The sequence below is a fragment of the Triticum dicoccoides genome, chromosome 5B, assembly GCF_002162155.2.
Source record: "Triticum dicoccoides isolate Atlit2015 ecotype Zavitan chromosome 5B, WEW_v2.0, whole genome shotgun sequence".
NCBI lineage: Eukaryota > Viridiplantae > Streptophyta > Magnoliopsida > Poales > Poaceae > Triticum > Triticum dicoccoides.
The window spans coordinates 313,180,261-313,205,458 of record NC_041389.1 but is presented as its reverse complement, the minus strand read 5'-3'; the positions used below and the strand labels follow the sequence as shown (position 1 = coordinate 313,205,458).

The 25,198-nt window shown below is 46.6% G+C and overlaps 1 protein-coding gene across 1 annotated transcript in view; it reads left to right on the top strand.

The window, feature by feature from the left end:
• The first annotated feature begins 16,615 nt into the window (after positions 1-16,615).
• LOC119308640 (tropinone reductase-like 3) overlaps positions 16,616-25,198 on the top strand; it is a 10,433-nt gene continuing 1,850 nt past the window's right edge. The window contains exons 1-5 of the mRNA XM_037584770.1: positions 16,616-16,843; positions 16,930-17,046; positions 18,405-18,539; positions 18,628-18,753; positions 20,294-20,395. Coding sequence (XP_037440667.1) covers positions 16,712-16,843; positions 16,930-17,046; positions 18,405-18,539; positions 18,628-18,753; positions 20,294-20,395 — 612 coding nt within the window. The 5' untranslated portion in view covers positions 16,616-16,711. The remainder of the gene's footprint in view (positions 16,844-16,929; positions 17,047-18,404; positions 18,540-18,627; positions 18,754-20,293; positions 20,396-25,198) is intronic.

The following is a 25,198-nucleotide window of genomic DNA, read 5'->3' as shown; positions in this document are numbered from 1 at the left end:
GCGGGCCTGCCCTGGGCCCCGCAGGCCGACGGCGCGAGGACGGCGGCGGGACAAGCGAGTCGGGCGGCGACACGTGGCGGCGGCGGGGCGACCCGGACGTGTTCGGCTGCGACCGGACGTGTTCGGCGGCGGCCGGACGTGTCCGGTGGCGGTGGGGATGAATCTGCTAGGGTTAGGAGGGAAATGATCCGGAATTTCGGGGGAGAGGACATATTTATAGGTAGAGGGAGCATGGAGGGAGCATGGAGGGAGCATAGTGGGAGCATGGAGTCCAATGAGGCACAGTTTTCGCCCACACGATCGTGATCGAACGACCGAGAGCATGGAGGGGAGTTTGCTGGGTTTTGGGCCACTTTGGAAGGGTGTTGGGCTGCAAAGAGAAAGGAGGGTCGCGGGCTACGCGGTTAACCGTTGGAGTATCAAACGACGTCCAAATGGCACGAAAATTGACAGGCGGTCTACCGGTGCTATACCAAGGCCGCTTGGCAAGCCTCGGTCCATTCCGAGTACGTTTAACACCCGCTCACAACGAGAGACAAAAGGGGAACGCCGGAGGGCATAGGAGTGCCGGATTGCAAAACGGACAACGGAGAAAATGCTCGGATGCATGAGACGAACACGTATGCAAAATGAGATGCACATGATGACATGATAAAATGCAACATGCAAGCAAATGACATGGCAGCGAAGGCGAATAACTGGCAGACACCTGGCGCATTGAATCCGGGGCGTTACAACACAGGGGCTTAATCTAAAGAGAAACCTGTTGAACGGGGCCCTGCTGCACGTCTGCGCCTTTGTCTCCGTTGTGCCGTATCCTGGAAGGGTATCGTACGAACGTTGTCTGTGGAAAAGAAAACTCATAGGAGATTACAACGTAAGTATGCGATGGATAGTAAAAGTGTAAGGTGCTGGCCTTCCAATAAGGTTGAGCCAAGTGTGGGGCTTTATTAAGTATTTATAGCCCCTGGTATCCGCTATAGGATTACATATATGGTGCACTAGTTCAATCTGGGCTACCGGACTCGTCTAACCGTGTCTGTGGTCTTAACGACCAGATATAATAATTATTATTATTTTTGATATTAGAGGTCGCTTATCCGGCCGCTAGGGTCGTCGCGTGTTCCTCTGTGCGTGAAGGGCGCTATGTTATTCCGCTGACGGTGATGACGCCACGTGGACCGGGCATCTTAAGTTTAAGGCAGCCATAGTGAGGCAATGCGTTGAAGCGGGCAAAGGCCGTTCTTCCGAGCACTGTGTGATAGTCGCTTTGGAAGGGTGCGATGATGAAGAGTAGTTCTTCGCTTCTGGAGTTGCCTGGAGTGCCGAATGTAACCTCCAGTATGACGGAGCCCCTGCTATAAGCTTCGATGCCTGGTATCACCCCTTCAAAGGTGGTGTTGCTTTGGCTGATTCTAGATGGGTTTATCCCCATCCTGCGGACAGTGTCCTTGTATATCAAATTGAGACTGCTGCCGCCGTCCATGAGGACCCGGGGGAGACGGTATCCGTCGATTATTGGGTCAAGCACCAAGGCTTCTGATCCGCCACGCCGAATACTAGTCCGGCCGTCCAAGTGATCGAAAGTGATCGGGTAGGACATCCAATAGTTAGATGTGGGAATAATGGACTCTATATCCCACGCATCTCTATGCGCGCGTTCGTGCCTTCTCATGGATGTACGAGTCGCGTGGATCATGTTCACTGTTTTAACCTCTGGCTGGAATTTTTTCTGTCCCCCAGTGTTCGGCTGGCGAGGTTCATCCTCGTCCTCACTTGGTGTTTCCCTTCCCTTGTGTCCGGCATTCAATTTGCCGGCCTGCTTGAAGACCCAGCACTCTCTGTGCGTGTGGTTTGCAGGCTTGTCAGGGGTGCCATGGATTTGGCACAGTCTGTCTAGGACTCTATTCAGAACGGACGGTCCCTCTTTACTACATGTAGATGGCTTATTTTGCTGATTAGGTCGAGAGCCCCTAAATCCGGCATTAACCGTTGTGTTATCCGGGCTCTCTTCCTTGTTTTGGCGTTTATTTTTATTACGCCGTGGTTTCCCATTGCCGTCCCTTATTTCGGATGTGCTGGGGTCGCTGGTGCCTTTACGGGCTAGCCAGCTATCTTCTCCCGCGCAAAAGCGGGTCATAAGGCTTGTTAGGGCTGCCATTGTCCTTGGCTTTTCTTGGCCCAGGTGTCTGGCGAGCCACACGTCACGGCTGATGTGTTTGAATGTCGCTAAGGCTTCGGCATCCGGACAATCAACAATTTGATTCTTCTTAGTGAGGAATCTGTTCCAAAGCTTGCGGGCGGACTCTCCGGGCTGTTGGACTATGTGACTTAAATCGTCAGCATATGGAGGCCGTACATAAGTCCCTTGAAAATTGGCCCTGAAAGCGTCTTCGAGTTCCTCCCAACTCCCAATTGAATTTTCGGGGAGGCTTTTCAACCAGTGTCTAGCTGGTCCCTTTAGTTTGAGGGGAAGGTATTTGATGGCGTGGAGGTCGTCCCCACGAGCCATATGTATATGTAGGATAAAGTCCTCAATCCAGACCCCTAGGTCTGTCGTTCTGTCGTATGCCTCTATGTTCACAGGTTTAAAGCCATGTGGGAATTCGTGGTCCAGTACCTCTTCGGTAAAGCACAGGGGGTGAGCAGCCCCTCTGTATCTGGACATACTATGGCATGCCGTCGGCTGTTGTTGTGTTCGGTGTTTATTCCGAACTGGTATTTGGTTGGTGTAATCGTTTTGGTGACCAGAGTCCCTCGCCGGGGTGTGTCCTCTAGATCCGTAGATGGACCTGGCTGCGACAACTTTCTTATCCAGGTGCTCACGTAGGTCGTGTGCGGCGTCTGTAGCTGCTTTGTTGTGGTTATGGAGTGGTACGTCTGGCCTCCTGGTCGTGTTACTCTTTGGTGGAACGGCCTCCATCGTTGGTTCCGTATGGTCGTTGTTGCCTTCGGGGTTGACCGGAGTATCGATCCTTCTGGCACTCTTGCTAATATTTTTACTGCTGCTAGACTTGGAACGGCGTCTGCGCTGTTGCTTTGGCTTTTGCCCAGGGATTTTATCTTTCGGATTGTCACCGTCGTCCTCCTTGGGCGTATCCACCATGTATATGTCATGTGACGAGGCGGAAGTCCGGCACCCCATAGATTCTGAATCTTCTCCTGCGTCGTCGTCCATACCGTCGATGCCTTCGGAGTCGAAGTCAAGCGCGTCGGTTAAATCATCAACCGTGGCTATGAAGTGGGTGGTGGGTGGGTATCGAATTTCTTTGTCGCCTGCTTCCCACTCGAGCCGGACATGGTTCGGCCCGGAATTTTTTGTCAAGGAGAGAGTTTTTAATGAGTTCAGCATGTCGCCAAAGGGAGAGTGCTAGAAGATATCCGCAGCTGTGAATTCCGCTACCGGAGCACAACCTGGCTCGACTGGCTTGGAAACACGTGGACTGGAACCTACAACCGGATACAAAGGCTGCCATACAGTTCGGGCCCTCTCAATGAAAGCACCAATGTCGGTGTCAAAACCGGCGGATCTCGGATAGGGGGTCCCGATCTGTGCGTCAAGGCTGATGGTAACAGGAAGCAAGGGACACAGATGTTTACCCAGGTTCGGGCCCTCTCGATGGAGGTAAAACCCTACTTCCTGCTTGATTAATATTGAAGATATGGGTAGTACAAGAGTAGATCTACCACGAGATCGTAGAGGCTAAACCCTAAGAGCTAGCCTATGATGGTATGATTGTAATTGTGATCGGCCTTCTAAGGACCAACCTCTCCGGTTTATATAGACACCGGAGAGGGCTAGGGTTTACATGGAGTCGGTTACAAGAAAGGAAACACAATATCCAGATCGCCAAGCTTGCCTTCCACGCAAAGGAGAGTCCCATCCGGACACGGGCCGAAGTCTTGAGTCTTGTATCTTCACGCATCAATAGCCCAGATGTTGTACACAGTCCGGCTGTCCGGATACCCCCTAATCCAGGACTCCCTCAGTAAGCGCAGTGCTCGTCGTCAAATGAGAGATAGATGGACATAAATTCCCATTACAAAAGCCGATATACTACGTATCCACCGTCCTCACTCCATGCAAGTAACGGTACCCACATTATCAAAAGATAGCATAAGCGGTCTTCATGGCATCCCAATAACTACGACACTACTTCCAAGAGTGTTCAATCACGGTGGCCTCCGAAGTACCACTCAATGACATAATAAATAACCGCGATGCCACGGGCCGGATTGCAAAATGGGCTATCGAGCTCCTCCCGTTCGGCATAACATACAAACCACGGCAGGCCATTAAGTCGCAAGTACTGGCTGACTTCGTCGCCGAATGGACAGAAGCTGAACTCCCTAAAGAGTATGGCGTGTACTCCAATTGGATCATGCACTTTGACGGCTCTAAGATGCTAGTTGGTCTAGGGGCTGGTGTCGTCCTGACATCCCCCACTAGAGATACAGTCCAATACGTACTCCAAATACTTTACACAGATTCCAACAATGCAGCCGAGTATGAGGCTCTGTTGCACGGTCTTCGGATGGCAGTCTTCAAGGGCATTCAACATATTGAAGTACGTGGGGATTCAAATCTCGCAATATCTCAAATAAATGGAGACTTTGACGCCAAGGACCCGAAAATGGCGGCTTACCGTAATGCCGTTCTCAAAATGTCAGCTCGATTCGAGGGGCTCAAATTCCACCATGTGGTTCGAGAAAACAATCAAGCGGGGGATATTCTTGCCCGCATCAGCGCTAAACGTGACCCCGTCCCACCAAATATCTTTTTGGAAAGGCTGTTCAAGCTATCTGTAGTATGGGAAGGGGAGTCCGGCAATACTAATCCGAATCCGCATACAACCCCAGATCCCGAACAATCTGACGTAATCGGAGGCTCCACCACCGAAATCACACCCTCGGCCCACGTGATCATGGCGGTCATCGCCCCGTGGACAGAACCCTTCCTAGCTTACTTAAATAGGTAGGAACTCTCGGAGGACCAAAATGAGGCACGCTGCATTGTGCGGCGCTCTAAAGCCTACAAAGTCCACGAGGGGGAGCTTTATAAGAAAAGCGCAACCGGAGTACTCCAAAGGTGCATCTCCGAAGAGGAAGGGCGGCAGCTCTTGGCTGAAATTCATGCCAGACTCGGTGGCCACCATGCCGCAGCTCGGGCGCTCATAACCAAGGCCTTCCGTACAGGTTTCTACTGGCCGACAGCCCGGGCAGACGCACAAGACCTTGTCCAACACTGCGTCGGTTGCCAGCTTTTTGCAAATCAAAGCCATATGCTGCCCACCACCCTCCAAACAATCCCCATCACTTGGCCCTTTGCAGTCTGGGGGCTCGATATGGTCGGACCCCATAAAGGAGGAAGCCATAAGAAGAAATACATGTTGGTCATGGTCGATAAATTCACCAAATGGGTAGAAGCCAAACCAGTTAAAACGGCCAAATCCGGACCAGTGATAGACTTTATATCCGGGGACGTACACCGCTACGGTGTCCCCCACAGCATCATCACCGATAACGGCTCTAACTTTACAACCGATGAGGTGAAAACCTGGTGTAGCAAAATGGGCATAAAACTTGATTACGCTTCCGTCTATCACTCCCAAACAAATGATCAAGTCGAGTGAGCGAACGGTCTTATTATGAGCGGCATCAAACCTAGACTAGTGCAATCCTTGAAGGAATCAAATACGCACTGGGTCGAGGAGCTTGACTCCGTATTATGGGGGCTGCGGACCACGCCGAATCGCACAACCGGATACACACCATTTTTTATGGTGTACGGCTCAAAGGCAGTGCTACCCTGTGATATCATCCATGATTCACCTAGAGTGCGCATGTACGAAGAGAGAGAAGCCGAGCTGGATCGGCAGGACAACTTAGATGCCCTGGAGGAGGAGCGCGACGTCGCGAAGGCCCGTTCCTCATTCTATCAACAACAAGCTCGAAGGTATCAAAGCAGAGAAGTGCGGGCCAAAACCTATAACATTGGCGAACTCGTTCTACGCCTACCAGAGAAGAAAAAGGACAAGCTCAAGCCCAAGTGGGAGGGCCCCTTCATCATCGACAAAGTTCTCACTGGAGGTGCCTACCGTCTGCATGATGCATCAGACAATCGACTCGAGCCGAACCCATGGAACGCGGCCAGACTCCGAAGATTCTACACCTAGTGCCAAACTCCGTGTTTGTCTCCTTACCCCCGCCTTCCCTTTTTAATTATATCCCCTCTCTCCTTTTACATTTATAGCCTTTTATACTTAAGTATGCTTTGACCGCACACTCTGGCCGCGCTATGCGCGCTCATCATACCTGGGGGCTTCTTCTACAGAAGCTTATTTGTCTTCTGGGCTTCATGCCCACCACATATGCGTCACTTCTACGTCTGTGCCTTTTTTCACCACTATATGCATCGATATGACTTAAGTTTTGGCCAAGCTGGGTTGCCTGGCTCTTGTGTTTATGCCCTACGTTCCCGTTAATTTGGCTAGGCCATAAGGGGAGCACCTCTGCGATTGTTACTGTCGGGTCAGCCGGATGTGTACCTCAGACTGGATGAAGCCGAAAGCTAGCGTTCTTAAGAGAGTATTTGGTCGGTGAACAAAAGATGTATTTTATCTATTACAAAACATGCCCCCAGATGCTTATATCCTGCGTAAATTTTCACAGTTTGGACATGCACATCAATGCATGCACACCTAGGGAAAGGAACCCTTAACGGAACTACTCTCCCTGGAAGATGTTTCTTACTACCCATGTAATATAACATAACTAGTTGGGTACTTGTCTGTTCAAGCACTTATGACCCCTACGCCTGGTTTCCACGCGTGCCCCAGTTTTCACATAACCGAGCGGGTATTCGGACACACTCCGGACTGTCGGGTCCAGAGGTTGAAGCGAAAAGGTTGGCCAAGACAAATGATTTACAATCCGGCTAGGGACAAAATATGTCCTTCGAAGTACAATGTCACTTAGACTGACTAAATTCTTCTTCTATACCATCCAACAGGCTGTCTAGTCACAGTCCTATTGGGAATACTTAGCAGCTAATGCTACTTGGTCATACACCAGATGTACAGGGATCTCCTTCCCATCTGACCCTACAGGTCCGACCTCGGCCATATGGTTCGGGTCAGCCTTGGTGTACTGCGTCTTCACCATGGCCTAGGCTTCCCTTGCACCCTGTCGGCAGGCCGAAATCTTCCATAATCGGAAGCGCTGTCGCGCTCCTTTGAGCATCTCCACAAGCTCCCTCATGCCTCCTGGAAGGGGGATGGATGGCCATAAGGCTTGGGCAATGTCCCGCATCACTTGTCGAGCTTGTTCGTGCAGTTGTGAGAGCTCCGGCAGAAGATCGCCTGCAGATCTAGGCATTTTCTCTTCAGGACGACCTATCAGAACGCCTACAGACATAATTCTGTTAGCCTCGCTTCTTCACCGAACTTTATAGTGATTCGTCAGAGCACTTACTGAATATGCTACGTCGAAGCCTCCTATTCTCCTTCACGGAGTCAGCAAGCTGGGCCCGAACATCCTTTAATTCGACGTCCAGTCGGACGTTCGCGTCCTAGAGAGTATTTTTCTCCTTTATAACCTTGGTAAGCACACGCTGGCCAGCCTTCAGCTGTCGCCGAACATGTTGCTCATCCTCGGGTATGATCTCCGGATTGCCTCCGGGATTGTCTGCAAGTTCTCTTGTTAGAATCGCATTCCTGCCGAATACTTAACTGGTATATACCATGACATTACTCCCGTTTAAACGCAAACATTACCAGATGGGGCCTTCGTAGACTCCTCCATCACGGTGGTTGCGGCCCGTAGTTGGGCCTTGCATTCCTCCAGTTCTTTGGATAGCTGGGTAGTCTTCTCTGTCAGAACCTATGCACACAAAGGATCCTTAAATCAGTTGTGCCAACTGTTTCAAGTCTCAAGGGCTACTGATATATACACTTATCAAATTTTCTTACCCGTATATCCTTCATGTACTGGTCCGTGGCCCTGGCTAGGCCACCTTGAGCAGCCCGGATGTACGCGTCCCCCGAGTTAAAGGCATCGAACGCCTCTTCAGAGAAATTAGGGTCGCGTAGTGCGTCCCGTCGGCGCCTATGATTTATGGCGCTCTCCACTTCAGAGTTGGTAGCAGAAAATCTATTAGCATCCTCTGTAGGAGGATCATGTGCGTTGACCTCCGCCCTTGAGTCCGGCCTCGGAGTCCGGCTGGTGGAAGTGTGACTGGCAGGCTCTCCGGATACAGTCCGGCAAGCGCTCTTTCTGTCAGAAGGAAAAAGACATCGTTATATTTTAACAATGATAACTTCGTGGCAGGTTTTTAAACATACCTTTGTAACGGTGTCTCGGTCCTGACCGCCTTTCTTTTAAGCCTACCCGGCTTCGGTGCCCCTTGTTGGCGAGTCACCGCGGGTTCAGCTTGGCGCCCCGATGGCCTTCCCTGTAAGATGCAATACATGTGTGGTGGGTGAAGTGTAAAGAGGGAATCCTTTTTGGAAGTCGGGACTATGGCTTTACCTACCTCGGATACAGGGAGTAGGCCAGGATAATCGGCTATGATGGCCACCATCACACCATCGCGGCTCAGCTGTTAAAATGTCCCGTCAACAAGCTCCACAAACGTATCCGGATCTTCTTCAAGTCCGGGGTCGAGAGCCCGGTCAGGGTCCTCTGGCTGTGGAGACGGGCTGTGAACATCCTTCATAGCCCTTCGCAGTTCCTGCTATGAATTGACGAACTAAACATCTGTGCTAAAAATGTGGGAAGGATTGGAATAAAAGATAGCGACTCACCCAGTTTGGGGGGTGTACATGGAGAATCCATCCCGTGGCTTGATATGGATGAACTACTCCTCTTCTCCTTTGAAAAAATCGGACAGTATCTTCGCTAGAGCAGCGGGAGAGTCCGGCCCTTTACGGCCGCAGCGGGTGGAATCATCTTCTCCATTGAAGTGCCACATGGGTTTTCCCCGATATTGAACTGGCTGCACTCCCCGCATTATACATATGGACATGACTTCGATAATTGTCAGTCCCGATTTGGCCAATGTATTTATCCGATCCATCAGGAAAAGGATCTCTCTGTTATCTTCCTCCTGGGGGCTCCTGGGGCGCCAGTTGTGGCGTTTCTTCAGCGGGGCATTTACGAACTCTGGAAGGCCCTTTCGGACAGGATCTAGAAGAGGGACGTCCTCCACGTAGAACCATTCTGAGGGCCAATCCTCGGATGTCTTCTTCGGGGTGCCGGATAGATATCCAGTCCCGGTGATGCACCATATTTCGGTTCCGCCCACTTGATATACCGACCCCTCCTGAGTACGGGGTACAAGGCAGAATAGCCTCTTCCACAGCTTGAAATGAGCTTCGCAGCCCAGAAAAAGCTTGCAGAAGGAAACATAGCCTGCGATGTGTAGTATGGAGGCTGGGTTAAAGTTGTGCAGCTGGAGGCCGTAGAACTCCAGAAGCCCGCAGAGGAAGGGATGGATTGGAAATCCGAGCCCCCTCAACAAGTAGGGGACGAAGAACACCCGCTCTCCCTTGGATGGGTTTGGAAAGCTCTCCGCTTGCTCCGCGCAATTATAGGTGGCTAGTCCAGCTTGGACGGGGACCATGTATGCAGGTGGGAGAAACCCCTTGGTCTACAACTCTAATAATCGGCTGTGGGGAACAGAACATCTCTCCCAGTTGCCTGGCCTAGTGCTACGGGAGCGAGAGGAGGAACCGCGACGACCGGCCATGATGGTGTGGATTTTTTCGGGCGCGATCTGATGAATGCTCGCTGGGAGGAGATGGTGTGATTTGGATCTGAGAATCCTCGCCTCTTTTATAGAAGATTTACTCGCATGGTTGAGGTGGCAAATGTAAAAATCCCTCAACTTCTCGCATTCGCTCAACACGTGTAAACAGCCATAATTAAAGCACAGAAGTCGAGTAGCGGCATTGATAAGAAGCCGGACACTACTCATTACAACAATGCTCTGGAGGATTTGGAGAAGAACCCGCCTTGCAATGCCGAAGACAATCTGCGCACCGGATTCATCGTCATTGAAGCCTGGTTCAGGGGCTACCGAGGAAGTCCTAGATTAAGGGGTCCTCGGACAGCCGGACTATATACTTTGGTCGGACTGTTGGACTATGAAGATACAAGATTGAAGACTTCGTCCCATGTCCGGATGGGACTCTCCTTTGCGTGGAAGGCAAGCTTGGATATTCGAATATGTAGATTTCCTTCTCTGCAACCGACTCAGTGTAACCCTAGCCTCCTCCTTTGTCTATATACACCGGAGGGTTTAGTCCGTAGAACAACAATCATAATCATAGGCTAGCTTCTAGGGTTTAGCCTCTACGATCTTGTGGTAGATCAACTCTTGTAATACCCATATCATCAAGATCAATCAAGCAGGAAGTAGGGTCTTACCTCCATCGAGAGGGCCCGAACCTGGGTAAAACATCGTGTCCCCTGCCTCCTGTTACCATTAGCCTTAGACGCACAGTTCGGGACCCCCTACCCGAGATCCGTCAGTTTTGACACCGACAGTCATGTCTACATAGTTCTAGAACCCGTAGGGTCCGGATGCTTAACGTAGGGTGGCGATCGGTATTATGAGTTTATGTCTTTTGATGTTACGAAGGTAGTTCGGAGTCCCGGATATGATCACGGACATGACAAGGAGTCTCGAAATGTTTGAGACATAAAGATCGATATATTGGAAGGCTATGTTTGTACATCGGAAGAGTTCCGAACTCATTCGGGCATTTATCGGAGTACCGGGGGGTTACCGGAACCTCCCGGGGAGTCAATGGGCCTTATTGGGCCTTAGTGAGAGAGAGGAGGAGGCGGCCAAGGTGGAGGGCGCGCCCCCCAAGCCCAATCCGAATTGGGTGGGGGGCGGGCTCCCCTTTCCTTCCCTCTCTCTCCCCCTTCCTTTCTCTCCTACTCCAACTAGGGAAGGGGGAATCCTACTCCCACCGGGAGTAGGACTCCCCCATTGGGCGCGCCATGAGAGGGCCGGCCCTCCCCCTCCACCACTCCTCTATATACGGGGGAGGGGGCACCCCATAGACACACAAGTTGGTTGGTTAGCCGTGTGCGGTGCCCCCCTCCATAGATTTCCACCTCGGTCATATCGTTGCAGTGCTTAGGCGAAGCCCTGAGTAGGTAGCTTCATCATCACCGTCATCATGCCGTCGTGCTGACGAAACTCTCCCTCGACCTCAGCTGGATCTAGAGTTCATGGGACGTCACCAAGCTAAACATGTGCAGATCGCGGAGGTACCGTACCTTCGGTGATAGGATCGGTCGGACCGTGAAGACGTACGACTACATCAACCGCGTTGTCATAACGCTTCCGCTTTCGGTCTACGAGGGTACATAGACAACACTCTCCCCTCTCGTTGCTATGCATCACCTAGATGGATCTTGCGTGTGCGTAGGATTTTTTTTGAAATTACTGCATTCCCCAACACCCCCATCCACAGATTTCCACCTGGTCATATTGTTGTAGAGCTTAGGCAAAGCCCTGCGTCGGTAACTTCATCATCACCGTCACCACACCGTCGTGCTGATGAAACTCTCCCTCGGCCTCAGCTGGATCAAGAGTACGGGGGACGTCACCGAGCTGAAAATGTGCAGATCGCGGAGGTGCCATGTGTTCGTTACTTGGATCGATTGGATCGTGAAGAAGTTCGACTAGATCAACCGCGTTACTAAATGCTTCCGCTTTCGGTCTATGAGGGTACATGGACACACTCTCCCCGCTCGTTGCTATGCATCACCTAGATGGATCTTACATGTGCGTAGGATTTTTTTTGAAATTACTGCGTCCCCAACATCTTGTCCATCACATCATTCTCTAATGATGTGATCCCATTCATCAAATGACAACACATGTCTATGGTTAGGAAACTTAACCATCTTTGATTAACGAGCTAGTCAAGTAGAGGCATACTAGGGGCGCTCTGTTTGTTTATGTATTCACACATGTACTAAGTTTCTGGTTAATACAATTCTAGCATGAATAATAAACATTTATCATGATATAAGGAAATATAAATAACAACTTTATTATTGCCTCTAGGGCATATTTCCTTCCGTCTTGATGAAGGTAGCCCATAGAGAATAGATACCATCAAGAAGATAGTAGCCCATGTTGTACTGATGCTCATTGATAGTATAGTTGCAAAGAGAAGCTTGCCCTTGAGTTAGCCTAGCAAACAATGGAGACTGGCACATTAATGTCACTATGAGATCCGGTCATGCCAAATTCAGAGGTTCTCCGACGCAACTATTTCAAGAATGATGGTGGGCTTGTTAACATGATATTGCCCTTGTAGAGCTTTTGGATAGTTCTTTCATCTCCGATGCATGCAATCAAGAGATCCGAGCAAACCTGAGCACCCTCGTGCTTTGGACATTGCCAAGAACCTCTTGGTGTCTGCAACATTTGGTTCTCTCAAGTGCCGAGAGACAAACATCTCGACCACCGCAGTAGCAAATTTGATCATGACATCTCTGCATGTGCTCCCAAACATCCAAAGGTACTCATCCTACGAATTCACGGCCATGTTATATGCAAGCATCCACAATGCAACCATGTACTTCTGGTAACCAGAGAATGCAATCATTCAGTCATTCATTTGGCATCCTTCTTCAAGAGGAAATAGTCATTGTAGGATCAGACACCATTGTATAGGCGATCGAAGGTATTTTAGTCGCATCCAAAAGCACCGACAAAAAAATGTCCATGAATAGGGCATCAAGGGAGAAGTAGTCATCCATCAACATCAAATGCCCCGTGCACTGCTCCGATTCAACACCCGATGGCCCTTGATTTGATCTATTGAAATTGAGAACACGCTCTTCCGCACGCTCCATGTCTACAAGGACCGCCTGCATCATCGCCGTTTCATCCTCATAGTCCTCCTTGTCAGACGACTCAAGTGCTCGTATATGTACTCCATGTTCAAATCCATTGCTTCAAAGAAAGGACAAAAAAATTTAGCACGAACATTTCACCAAACAGTTGCCGGGCGTGGTGACCCCTGTAGGGGCGGATGGTACCTGCGCGACGGAGGACTAGTGGCATGGCGACCGGGGACCGGGTGTGGCGGTGGAGACCGTGGATGTCCAGAAAGGGTTTGACGGGGCGGCCGGGGTGGTAGAGCGGCGATGTCAACGAGGGAGAAAGCAGATGCAAAGGAGGAAAGGATGAAAGCGGAGGGTCCAGAAGGGGTTTTGGGTGAGTCGGGGGTGTTGGAGTCCTACGTGGCGGCAGTCTGGACTCCCACAAAGCTTTCTTAGTTTGCTTTTGATTTGCGGGGGAATAGACAAGCAGACTAATCCACGAAACGATGCGGGACAATGTTGGATGACAAATTGCATCCGAATAGTTCGATCCAGACGTTTTCTAGAGGTTTGAGGTCCGATTTGAAGATGCCCTAAAACACTATTGAATACCAATGTGTTGGAACGAAAAGACAAGCTTAGATTACTATTTACTCCGTCAGAAATTATTTGTCGCGAAAATGAATGTATCTAAATATATTTATCTAAATGTATTTTAGTTTTAAAATCTAAATACAGTCATTTTTATTCATTTCCGCGACAAGTAATTATGGACCTAGAGAGTATTATTTTATGGACTATGCTAACTTCCACACGTACTAAAATTAAGCAACAGATCCGCACGATTCCTCCCTTTTCTAACTTGCATGCAGACGAACAATTTTTGAGCCCGCGTGACTCTCCTGTGCTAATTAGCTCCAATTGATTTAATTAAGTATGCATGCATGCATGTAAGACAAAAATGATGATGTCAGCAGAGATTCTAACAAAATTTAAAATTCAAAATGTTTTGTAGCTTGAACCGTTGCTCCGATCAAAAAATCGTTTTCACATAAAAGATTCGTCGCGGTGAGACCTTCGAAACTAGATCCCATGTTGATATGTTCCGACGAGCTTTTTTTCGAGAAAACAGTTACCACGCATCTGCTATGCAAGTTACCATGTCAGTTGTGCATAAGTTATCATATTGTTTAGGAAGGGATTACAGGGGCATAAAAATAGTTCCTCAAACCTTCGCTTCACATGCACATGCCTGAATGCGTTAAAGGGGAAATGGATGTCATCTTAGATGCTTCCCTATTTTTAAACTTTAAAATGTTTTTATAGCGTGAACTGTGTGTCCGATCAAAAACTCATTTTCACGCAAAAAACCATCACGATGAGATCTAGTAAACTAGATCACGTGTTGATATGTTCTGACGATTTTTTCCGTGCAAATAGTTACCCGGCATGGGCTAAGTAAGCTATTAGCTCTGATATATGTATATTATCATGCTCTTTATACGTGAGTTACCATGGTACATTGTCAACTTGTTTTTTCGGACAAAAAATACCCGTGTTGCTTGTGTGTGTGTGTGTGTTATCATGCACACGGTCCATATATTACCACGTTATTTACACATAAGTTGTTGAGGGTATGTCTTCGAACAACTTCCTCCCCTCCCCCTTCCTCCGGTTCAAAGTTACAATGGAGTTTTGTACGTGAGTTATCAAGTTTACAACGTGTATATTATACTGTGCTATTTACATGGAGGTTGTCGGGAGGGACCTATATTTTCAAACAACTTCCTCCCATCCCCCCACCCTCAGGTCAAAATTACTGTGGTGTTTGCGCATGAGTTATCATGTATACGATGCTTATAGTAGCACGCTATTTACAACCCTCAGTTCAAAGTTATCATGGTGTTTATGCCTGAGTTATCAACTCTGTTGTGCGTATGTTACCACCTATTTATACAGAATTTACTGTGGGTATGTTTTGAACTTTTTTTTGCCCCGATCTAAAGTTACCATGGTGTTTGTGCATAAGTCAAGTGTGCAATTCGTATATTACCATACTATTTACATTGAAGTTACCAAGGTATGCTTTCAACAACTATCCCCCCTCCGGGTTAAAAAGTTACCATGATGTTTATACCTGAGTTATCAGGTCTACGATGCATATATTACCATTCTATTTCCAAAGAAATTATCAGGGGTGTGGTTTCAACAACTATTTTTTCTCTCGGCCTAGGTTACCACGTGTCTATGCGTAATTTACCATGCCCACATTGTGTATATTATCATGCTATTTAGGCAGAAGTACCATGTTGTTAATACTCGTGGGTTATCATGTCAATGTTGTGTATAGGTTTTCAGATTCACCTTCATTTTCCCCGGGTCTACGATCATTTTGAAAAAAATACCTTACTAGAAAAAATTACCATGGTTTTTACATAGGTCATCGGGTTTACGGTGTGTATATTACCTTGTTATTAATACATGAGTTATCACCTCTATGATTCGTAAAGTTACCATGCTACCATAGGGCCTATGGATCAAAAACCAGCTACTAATTATGCACGCAAGTTTAGGCATTAACTCCTTCGATGGTCAGGTGATGGTTAATTTTGCATGTAGTTTATTATTGATGATTTATTCTTCTGGCTCCTCAAATCACGCATCGATATGCTTTTACGTGCACCCCCATAACAATTCACCTACTCACGTGCATGTGTGCATGCAATAACTCCAAAGAAAAATTGAACGAGTTAAAATAAGAGGGCTTAAAAATCCTGGAGAATGAAAGTAGATAACACAACTAACCTGCTCCTAGGCATGTGAAAGAGACAGACGAGATGGTTGGCTGCGTGTGCTATAACTAGTGGGTCGTGCGTCGACTCCCATTGTTGCGGGAGAAGCGGTCAGTCGCTGCCGCGAGATGCGAATCGTACGGTTCGCGGGTCGTTCGTGCTTGTTGCTGACGAACAGTCGGCAGGAAATTAGATTTGTCGATAAGAATAAGAAAGAAATAGGGGGACGAGAGCGTGATGGAGATTCCTCAAAGAAAAGAGAAAAAGAAAACATCATGGAATGGTCAAAAGGGTGCGACGTGCTTCCTTTTACACAACAATTAGTCTAATTGACAATTTCAAAAAAATAAAAATTAGTCTAATTGAGCTGGTTAGTAAGTGTTTCACGTCAGCTGCTTGGTGTGGGTTCGAATCCCATATTCAGCATCAATTTGACTAAAAAATCCGTGTATATAGGGTCTACCAATAGATCTAGCGCACAGAAAAAATCATGATGGATCCAATCCAGAGAGAAAATCACGGACATCAACGTTTCAGGAAATCTTTCCACTAAATGCGCCATCAAATTAGCAACTTATTCAGATTTTTAATCTCAAACAAAGATCCACTGCGCATTAAATTCAAAGTGTTCGCAGTTTTAACAAAGACAAAATCTAGGTGAAATGGTTAGTGCGGAGGTGTGCGTACAGGGCGTCGCGGGTTTGATACTCATCCACGTCCCTTTCTTTTTCTCGCTTCGAAGCTGGTGTTAACTACCGTTCGATCCGTAATGAACGAGATCCAGATCGTTCGGATCTGTTGCAAACTGCCGGTCCGCAGAAATTTAGCATTCTCGTTATTTTATTATTTTTCTCACTGTCAGCATTACTCACACATGAAAATTGTTGGCGACAGACAGTTTGCTAGTTGTTACCCGGGCCCACGCTCCAGTGTCCAGATAAGCGAGCGCACTAGGGTCGCCGGTCGAAGCGGATATCCGGCATCGCCGCGTCTCTCACATAAACGCACGCTTCCATCGGGACAAGACAGCGGCGCGTAGCAAAGGGAACACGGCGAGGCCGGCGATGGATGTCAAGTGCCGGCGTCTGGAGGGGAAGGTGGCCGTCGTGACGGCTTCCACGCAGGGCATCGGCCTCGCCATCGCCGAGCGCCTCGGCCGGGAGGGCGCCGCGGTCGTCATCTCCTCCCGCAAGCAGGTCCAGCCACGCTCCCCTCCTGGGCTCTCGATTGCGTCGGCCGCGTGGTTTTCTTTCTCTGATCGAGTCATTTCTTGGCGCTGCAGAAAAACGTGGACGATGCGGTGGAGGGCCTCAGGGCAAAGGGGATCACCGTGGTCGGGGCCGTCTGCCACGTCTCCAACGCCGAGCAGCGCAAGCACCTTGTTGACACGGCCGTCAAGGTGAGATTTAGGCTATCTATTCTTAGTTCGGTGGTGGGGCGAGGAGATTCCGTTCGACAGTGCTGGGGCCTGGGGCTCTTGGGTTACAACGTTGTCAGATTCGTTACATAGGAGCTGCAGTTTTAAATAGATCGGCACTCTACAGTGGAATTTTCGGCCCGGGTGAGGTGTTGGTTTACCAGACTGTGAGTTGTTCCCAGAATTCTGCATACCATTCTTGTTGGCTGTTAGACAAAATAGGAGAGGGCGAAACTGCTATTCTGCGACCCTGTTTGTTTCAATATTAGGCAGCAGATTCTCCTAGGAAAAACCAGAAGCTGAAACAAACAGCTATTTGGAATCAGCTTGCCAGTGAAGCTGGAGCTGGATTCAGGCCATTTTCAGTGTAATTGCCTGAAGCACGTCCAAGTGTACTTCAGTGAAGCAAATCCACAGGTGATTCGTAGCCAACTGAAGTTGAAACAAAGAGGGCCAGTAGGGCGCGAATGTTCAGCTTGGAGGCTTGAAGTGGGACACGCTGCTGGCCGTTTGATTGCATGTTGCGGCCATGTGTTTGCGTTTGTGATGGAGACGTGGTTAACATGGAAGGACCAGTGGGTGTTGCGCAATATGGCTGTCGCGCTGTACCAGTATCCATTCTGAATAAAACTGTTTTCTTTTGAAACCAGAGCTCTCATTTGGAGAGCAGTACATGTGTATCCACAACTATGGCGGTCACTGCATTATTTTTGTTGCTGCTTAGTCCTACTTATTTTCTCTGCGCCTAATGATGTAGGAAGAGTTCATGGTTAGCATTTCATTTTGGGTGCATCTGAACTGTTTTTTTTTTGTATCTTACCACAATTATGAGCTGATAGTTTGTGCTCATATCTGAAATACTTTACTGCATCTGCATGTATACTTATGATTATTGCAGCCAGGTAGTATTGAAATGATTGTGGTAGTAAACAAGTTGTAATGTCCCTGGAGATAGAATGGGGAATTTTTTAGGTGGATAGAACATGGATTTTTGGATATAAGAGAGTTAGTTTGGGGAAGAAGAAAGAAGAAATAAGAATTGGGGAGCGGATATTTGTACTCTCATTTGATATGCAATACCATTACAGTAGAAGGCTTTATAAATTGACACATCCCCACAGATATTGACCTGAATCACGTTACCAGCATGTGACACGGATCTACAGATAGCGACCTGAATCACAGCACCAGCTTGTGACACAACCCCACAGGGTCTGAAGATCAAAATAAAGCAGTCTCATTTCCATCTCTCGCCCTTGCCATTTATGTCTTTTCTTAGCATCAACATCAGGGCGATCCTGCAAAAAGTCCATGACAAAAAATTAATTATGTTACTGCAGAATTTCGGACATATTGATATTGTTGTCTCCAATGCCGCTGCAAATCCTTCTGTGGATAGCATACTAGAGATGAAAGAGTCAGTTCTTGACAAGCTATGGGACATTAATGTCAAAGCTTCTATTCTTCTACTTCAGGTGAATTAATGCTGCATTCTAAATCCTATTTACATGTTCTATAAATAACTGTCTCACAAGTAATCACTTCCCATTTTCCTTATGTTAGGACGCCGCACCACATTTGAGGAAGGGATCATCTGTGATACTAATTTCTTCAATTGCTGGCTATAATCCTGATGCAGCTTTAACGATGTATGGTGTTACAAAGACTGCCCTTTTTGGTCTCACGAAGGTATATGCTAATCCTTTGTGATTGTTGTGCTAGTGCACGCGTATTAATTCATATCAAAATTGTAAAGAATTGTGTGTTAGTGTGGTTAATACTCACTTCATTTCGATATACTCCCTCTGTAACTTAATGTAAGACGTTTTTGCATAGACCATGGAAGCATCGACTTACTGAGAAATGACTTCTTAATAACTTATTGAAAGACCATACCGGAACCACCTATGACCTAACCTCTTAAAAGCATTTAAGTAGGGGTGGAGAGTAGAAGCGTTGTAAGAACTGCTCTTGGTTCGCTGAATGGACAGACGTTTTGACGATGACTTTTGCTTTCATGGATAGATATAGCGAAATGGAAGGACTATTTATCTTGATAAATATATTGTATATAGGAATATATTTGTCCTAGGCAAGTTAATTGATGGACTTGCTTCAGGGGAGAGCATATATATAGGTAATCCACAATTTTATATGAAATTTATCTCATCACATGAGACATGCTGCTTGTATGTGGTGCCACTTCGTCTTCAGAAAGCAAAGCTACCACTGACAGGGTGGGGCGATGCTCCTACAAATTAAGCAAAATTATCTTGTAATAACAAGTTCATAAAATTTACACTTTGAAAGCCCGGGAACTGGAATTTTGTGGCTATAAATAAGTGATTGGATGTCGTCACTTGTCACCTTGAGAATGTTTTCGAGTTCGATTCTAGGTTCCCTCCAAATCCTTACACACTACAGACATGCTTATGAATTGAGCTATACTTTTGGACTTAAGGAAGCTGACTCTCATTCTTTGGCCCAACCAACCGCAGACCGAAAATCCAAAAAGTGTGTCAAGTGCACAATTAATCAGATTCAGTGATTCACATCTGGCAAACGCCTAACTGTAATTTAGTGTTTACGAATATGTGCACTGATGCACAAGCTCGATAGAGTTTAATAGATTAGCATGATGAATCTTGCATTCACACATATGGTCAGATATTGCACGTCTACAGTTTAGAGTACCAGATGCCATCTAACAGAACATTGTAAAGTTTCATGACAGCTGAAGTTGTATTACAAGGCGGTTTATTCCCATCACTGGGTATTCATGTTGTAACTTTGTGACCATATTTTATTGTTAATTGTGGATTTTATGTACATGTGACAACTTATGCATGTGTGCACATGATCTTGAATTTCCTAGTTGTGCATCTTAAAAAAAATCTGAGAAAAATTATGTGCAGCAAGTAAAACATGTGCACTTGCAAAAAGTGCGCACATACAAAAAAATAAGACTAATAATAAGTAGCACAATTTTCTGTTTTTTTTACCCATGCACATAAGATAATATTTGTGCACTTCTTTTTGCATGTGCGCTTGCTGCACATCATTTTTTTGATATTTGTTGTAGGGTGCATAAGTGTGACTTTCAAGTTCGTATGCAGTCACCCATAAGTGCACATATGTTTTTCCCCTTAAACTGTCAGGATATACATTGTTTTACACCTGAAGAGGAATTTTCTCCACTGACTCTGTCCATATATGTATCCTTGTCCAGGCTCTTGCTACTGAGATGGGCCCAAATACCCGTGTTAACTGTATAGCTCCTGGGTTTGTTCCTACACGTTTTGCTGGTTTCCTCACAACTAATGAGACCATTGTGAGTAATTTCTGATATCCATCATGCTCCTTTTCTTGTATATTTTGGTATATCTGATTGGTCATACTCATAACAAAGAGGCAAGACCCTACATCACTTACAAGTAAAAGTGAATCAAGAGGGCAATTGTACATTTTGAAAGTTTCTTGATGAATAAGATTCAGTACTAGCCACACATTTGCTGCCTTGTACTGCTGACACAAGCTTATACATAGAAAGCAAAAGCCTGCACATATAAATACACTGATTTTCTCATGAATTGTTATGTTTCCCAACTATACTGCAATTATTTTTTACGAACAAGAAAGTAGATGAACTTTATATTTGAAAAATGTTCAAATTGTGCAGCACTATTGCCAATATGGGATAACATTATAACTAACATTACTGTTGAAAAACGTGAAGGCACTATTTTTACTTTACACATGGAATGACCTCTGTCAAATCTCTGACAGCAAGGGAGCACTCAGAAAAATGGTACAGTTAAGACACAGAATGAACAAGAGATTAAAAAACACAACTCATTTTATACAGAAATATAATTAGCATGCTGTAGGTTTCATGTCCAAATCATCTCAAACGATGTTGCACAAGCTTATCTCCAATCGGTGCTACCCCAACTCTAACACGTATATCATCATTTCAGACCCAATCCTTTCTTATGTGGCCACATATCCATCTCAACATGTGCATCTCTGCTACACCGAACTGCTGGACATGTCGCCTTTTAGTTGGCCAACATTCAGTGCCATACAACATCGCATGTCGAATCGCTATCCTATAGAACCTGCCTTTTAGCCTTTCTCGCACCCTCTTGTCACAGAGGACACCAGAAGCTTGCCGCCACTTTATCCATCCAGCTTTGATTTGATGGCTCACATCTTCATCGATATCACCATCCCTCTACAACATTGGCTCCAAATGTCGAAAGGTTGCCTTCTGAGGTACCATCTGCCCATCAAAGCTAACCTCCTCCTCATGCCTAGTAGTATTGAAACCGCATCTCATGTATTCAGTTTTAATTCTACTAAGCCTAAAATGGCATCTCATGTACTCAATTTCAGTTCTACTAATCCTAAAACCTTTCGATTCCAAAGTCTGTTTCTACGGCTCTTTACTTTATATTAACCCCCGTCAGACTATCGTCGACTAGCACCGCATCATCCTCAAAGAGTATACACCATGGGATATTTCCTTGTATATTGTGACCTCATCATCACCAAAGCAAAAAGACAAGCGCTCAAAGTTGACCCTTGGTGTAGTCCTATTTTAATTGGAACACCATATGGGGGAGCTCAAACCAGTTCAACAAATGCAAAGCTAGGTCAAGCAACATATGCTCAACTCACTCTCTCAGTCTCACAAGATGCAACTCAAGAAAGTAGGAGATAGAGGGGAATCAATGGAGGAGATCAACAAATGGCTCCAAGAGCCATCCACAAACCCCCCTTCACATAGAGGGGAGATAGGGGTTTGGGGGAGGTGATTTGTGGTTCAAAAGAGTGGTAAAAAACATGTATGAATGGCACCCAAACCGGTGGGGAAGACGAGCCCGTAAATAGCCAACTCCCCCAAACTAGCTGTTTGGCTCAAACAGACCTTCTCTGGACACCCCTGACCATGGGGCCCCGTGGGCACGAGAGACCCCGTGCGCATGGCCTACCCAGAAACAGCCTGCAACAGAAACCTAAACATGCATAACTTTGTCATACAAACTCTGATTTTGATGATCTTGGGCTTGTTTTAAAGCTATGGACAAGCCCAAGGTCCACAGATAGAGAACCACCCAAGATTAGAAATAAATAATGATGCAAAAATGTGAAGGTTTGAGCCCTCTACATATGACGTGATCAAGCTACTCGCCCAAAAGTCCCTCTTGATAGTACGGCTATCAAACATATAATCCGGTCTCCCACCAAGCACCATGAGACAGGTAAAACTAGGGAAACCTGGCTAAGTTATACCTTTGCCTTGCGCATTCGGCTTCAGCTTGATAAGGACGTTAATGCTTGCCTCAAGTTGAAATCCTTTTCTTGACCACAATCACTTGGTGAAGATACTCAAATTGCTTCCCCCGATTGCAGTGTGGGAAGCCTTCACTTAAGCACATCTTCACATGTACATTATCACGAGGTGGACCGCAAGCTTCAAAGCATGTAATCTCCATATGCTCATCTTTCACTTGCACCTCTCAATGACCATCACCACTTGATGTCGCTCATTTTGCACTTGCACTTCTCAATAACCATCACCACTTGATGTCATCCTTACATAGGCTACTTGAAATCTTTCTTTTGACGCAAGCCCATGAGAAACACCTAATCCGCATAGACATAACAAGCATATAGCATGCGATTGTTCACAAAGCGCAATTCACAATTACTTACCATACCACTAGATCACTAGATGCCATGCGGTACATTGGTTGCGCTTGTGTATTGACCATCTAGTATACAATCTTCTAGCTTCATCTTGGTCAACTAACATCTTTATTCATGTTCCATCTCAGTTTTTAAAAGCCGCAATGAACTTTTTATTTCACTTCATTGCCATATCAAGTTTCACCATGAACATCATACTGGTCATCACTTGCTCTTCTAAATGCTCCATCACAATCTCTTCAGAGGCACAATGAGTTATTCACTCTATTAGCTTGCTTGAAGACTTGATCAACCAAAACCCAACACACAAACTCAACATGTTCTTGTCTTATAACCATAACTTGAATTCTTCCTTAAATATTTCTCTAAAGTCCTTGATCCTTATAAGCTCAAATATGTCAACCTTTCATATCCTCCAATGAACTCCAGCTTGATCATATTTGGTTACGCATTGAGATCGATCTTGATGGCTTCAATAGATATCTCCAAAGACCAACTAGTAACCTCACTGGACATGAGACCCCAAGAGTAAAAACCCTAGGCCCTGGCCATGGGCATGGGGCCAGGGACCCCATGCGCATGGGGCATCTAGAGAGTCTAACACGACCTCGTGTGCACGGAGGTCAGGAGGCCCATGCAGACGATGTGTCTGGAGAGATTTCCCTTGGCACGAGGTAAGCAGAGAGGGATACCATGATGATCTCTACGTGAGTCTTTTGATGGAACTCTTCCCAAATCAACCCAATATGCTTCATGCATCACTATGGAACAGTTCTTCATGCAGGATACAATGCACTTGATGCTCCATATGAATTGTCATTCAATACCAAAGCTTAGAGCATATCTTCATCTTTATGGCAATCATCCTTGAATCCATCCAATATCCTTAAGGTACCACCTATGGAATATTCCTTCAAATATATCTCCATGAAAGCATTAGTCCATAGAGATTGTCATTAATTACCAAAACCACACTTAGGGGCTACATGCACTTTCAGGTATCATCAAAGGAGTCGTCCAACTCAATGGTAGAGCTCTCATTATCTCCATTGAACAGCTTGTGGAAGTACTCTTCCCATCTATGCTTGCTCTCCTCGTTCTTCACCAGAAGCCGATCTACACCGTATGCATTTGACTTGGTTGATACCCCTTGACTTCCTCTCTCGATCTTGGCCATCTTATAAATCTCCCTTGGCCTTGTACTTCTCTATGTCGTCTTCTTTGCCACCTTGTACTTCTCTATGTTGTCCGCACTCCTATCCAGGTATATGCGTATAAAACAATCTTTCTTGTCCTTAATAGCCTTTTGGACATCATCTTTCCACCACCAGGTATCTTTAGCTTTGCTTCTACTTCCCTTGGCCACCCCAAACTCCTCTAAAGCCACCTTACGAACGCAAGTCGCCATCTTCATCCACATATTGCTTGCATCACTCCTTCCTCTGAAAGGCCCTCCTTAATGACCCTTTCCTTGAAAGCTTGAGTTGCCTCCGCCTTGAGCTTCCACCATTTCGTTCTAGCGACTTTGGCTCGCTTATCCCACTGGACACGAATTTAAAAGGGAAAGTCAGCCACCACAAGCTTATGTTGAGAAACAACACTCTCTCCAGGTATCACCTTACAATCTAGGAAAGTACACCTGGCTTCTCTTCTCGAGAGGATGAAATCAATCTGGCTAGAGCGTTGACCGCCACTAGAAGTCACTAGATGGGATCTCTCTTTCTAAAGAGGGTGTTAGCTATGATCATGTCGTAGGCTAAAGCGAAGCTTAAGACACCCTATCCTTCTTGATTCCTACTGCCATAACCAAGGCCCCCATGCACTCCTTCAAAACTTGTGTTAGATGTACCCACGTGGCCATTGAGGTCTCCTCCGATGAAGAGCTTCTAGCCAATAGGTACACTCCTAACTATGTCCTCCAGGCCTTCCTAAACTCCCTCTTGGTGTTCTCATTATGGCCCACTTGTGGGGCATATGAGTTGATAACATTGAGCACTAAGTCCCCAACAACCAGTTTGACCAGGATAATCCGGTCCCCTTGTCTCTTGGCATCTACCACTCCATACTTGAAGCTCTTTTTGATCAAAGATACCTACTCCATTTATGTTTGTAGTTGTCCCCATGTACCATAGCTTGAAGCCGGTACCCTTCACCTCCTTCGCCTTTTGTCCCTTCCATTTGGTTTCTTGAACGCACAGGATATCAATACCTCTCCTCACGGCTGTACCAACTAACTCCCATAGCTTACTAGTCAGGGACCCTACGTTCTAGCTACCTATGCAGGTCCTACTAGGCTCGGCTAGCTTCCTTACCCTTCGCATTCGTTGAGTCAAATGCGAAGACCCTTGGCGTTGATGTAGCACGGCACTAAGTATGCGACGACCCGGTCCATGCTCGCTTATCACCAGATCAAAATCAAGAT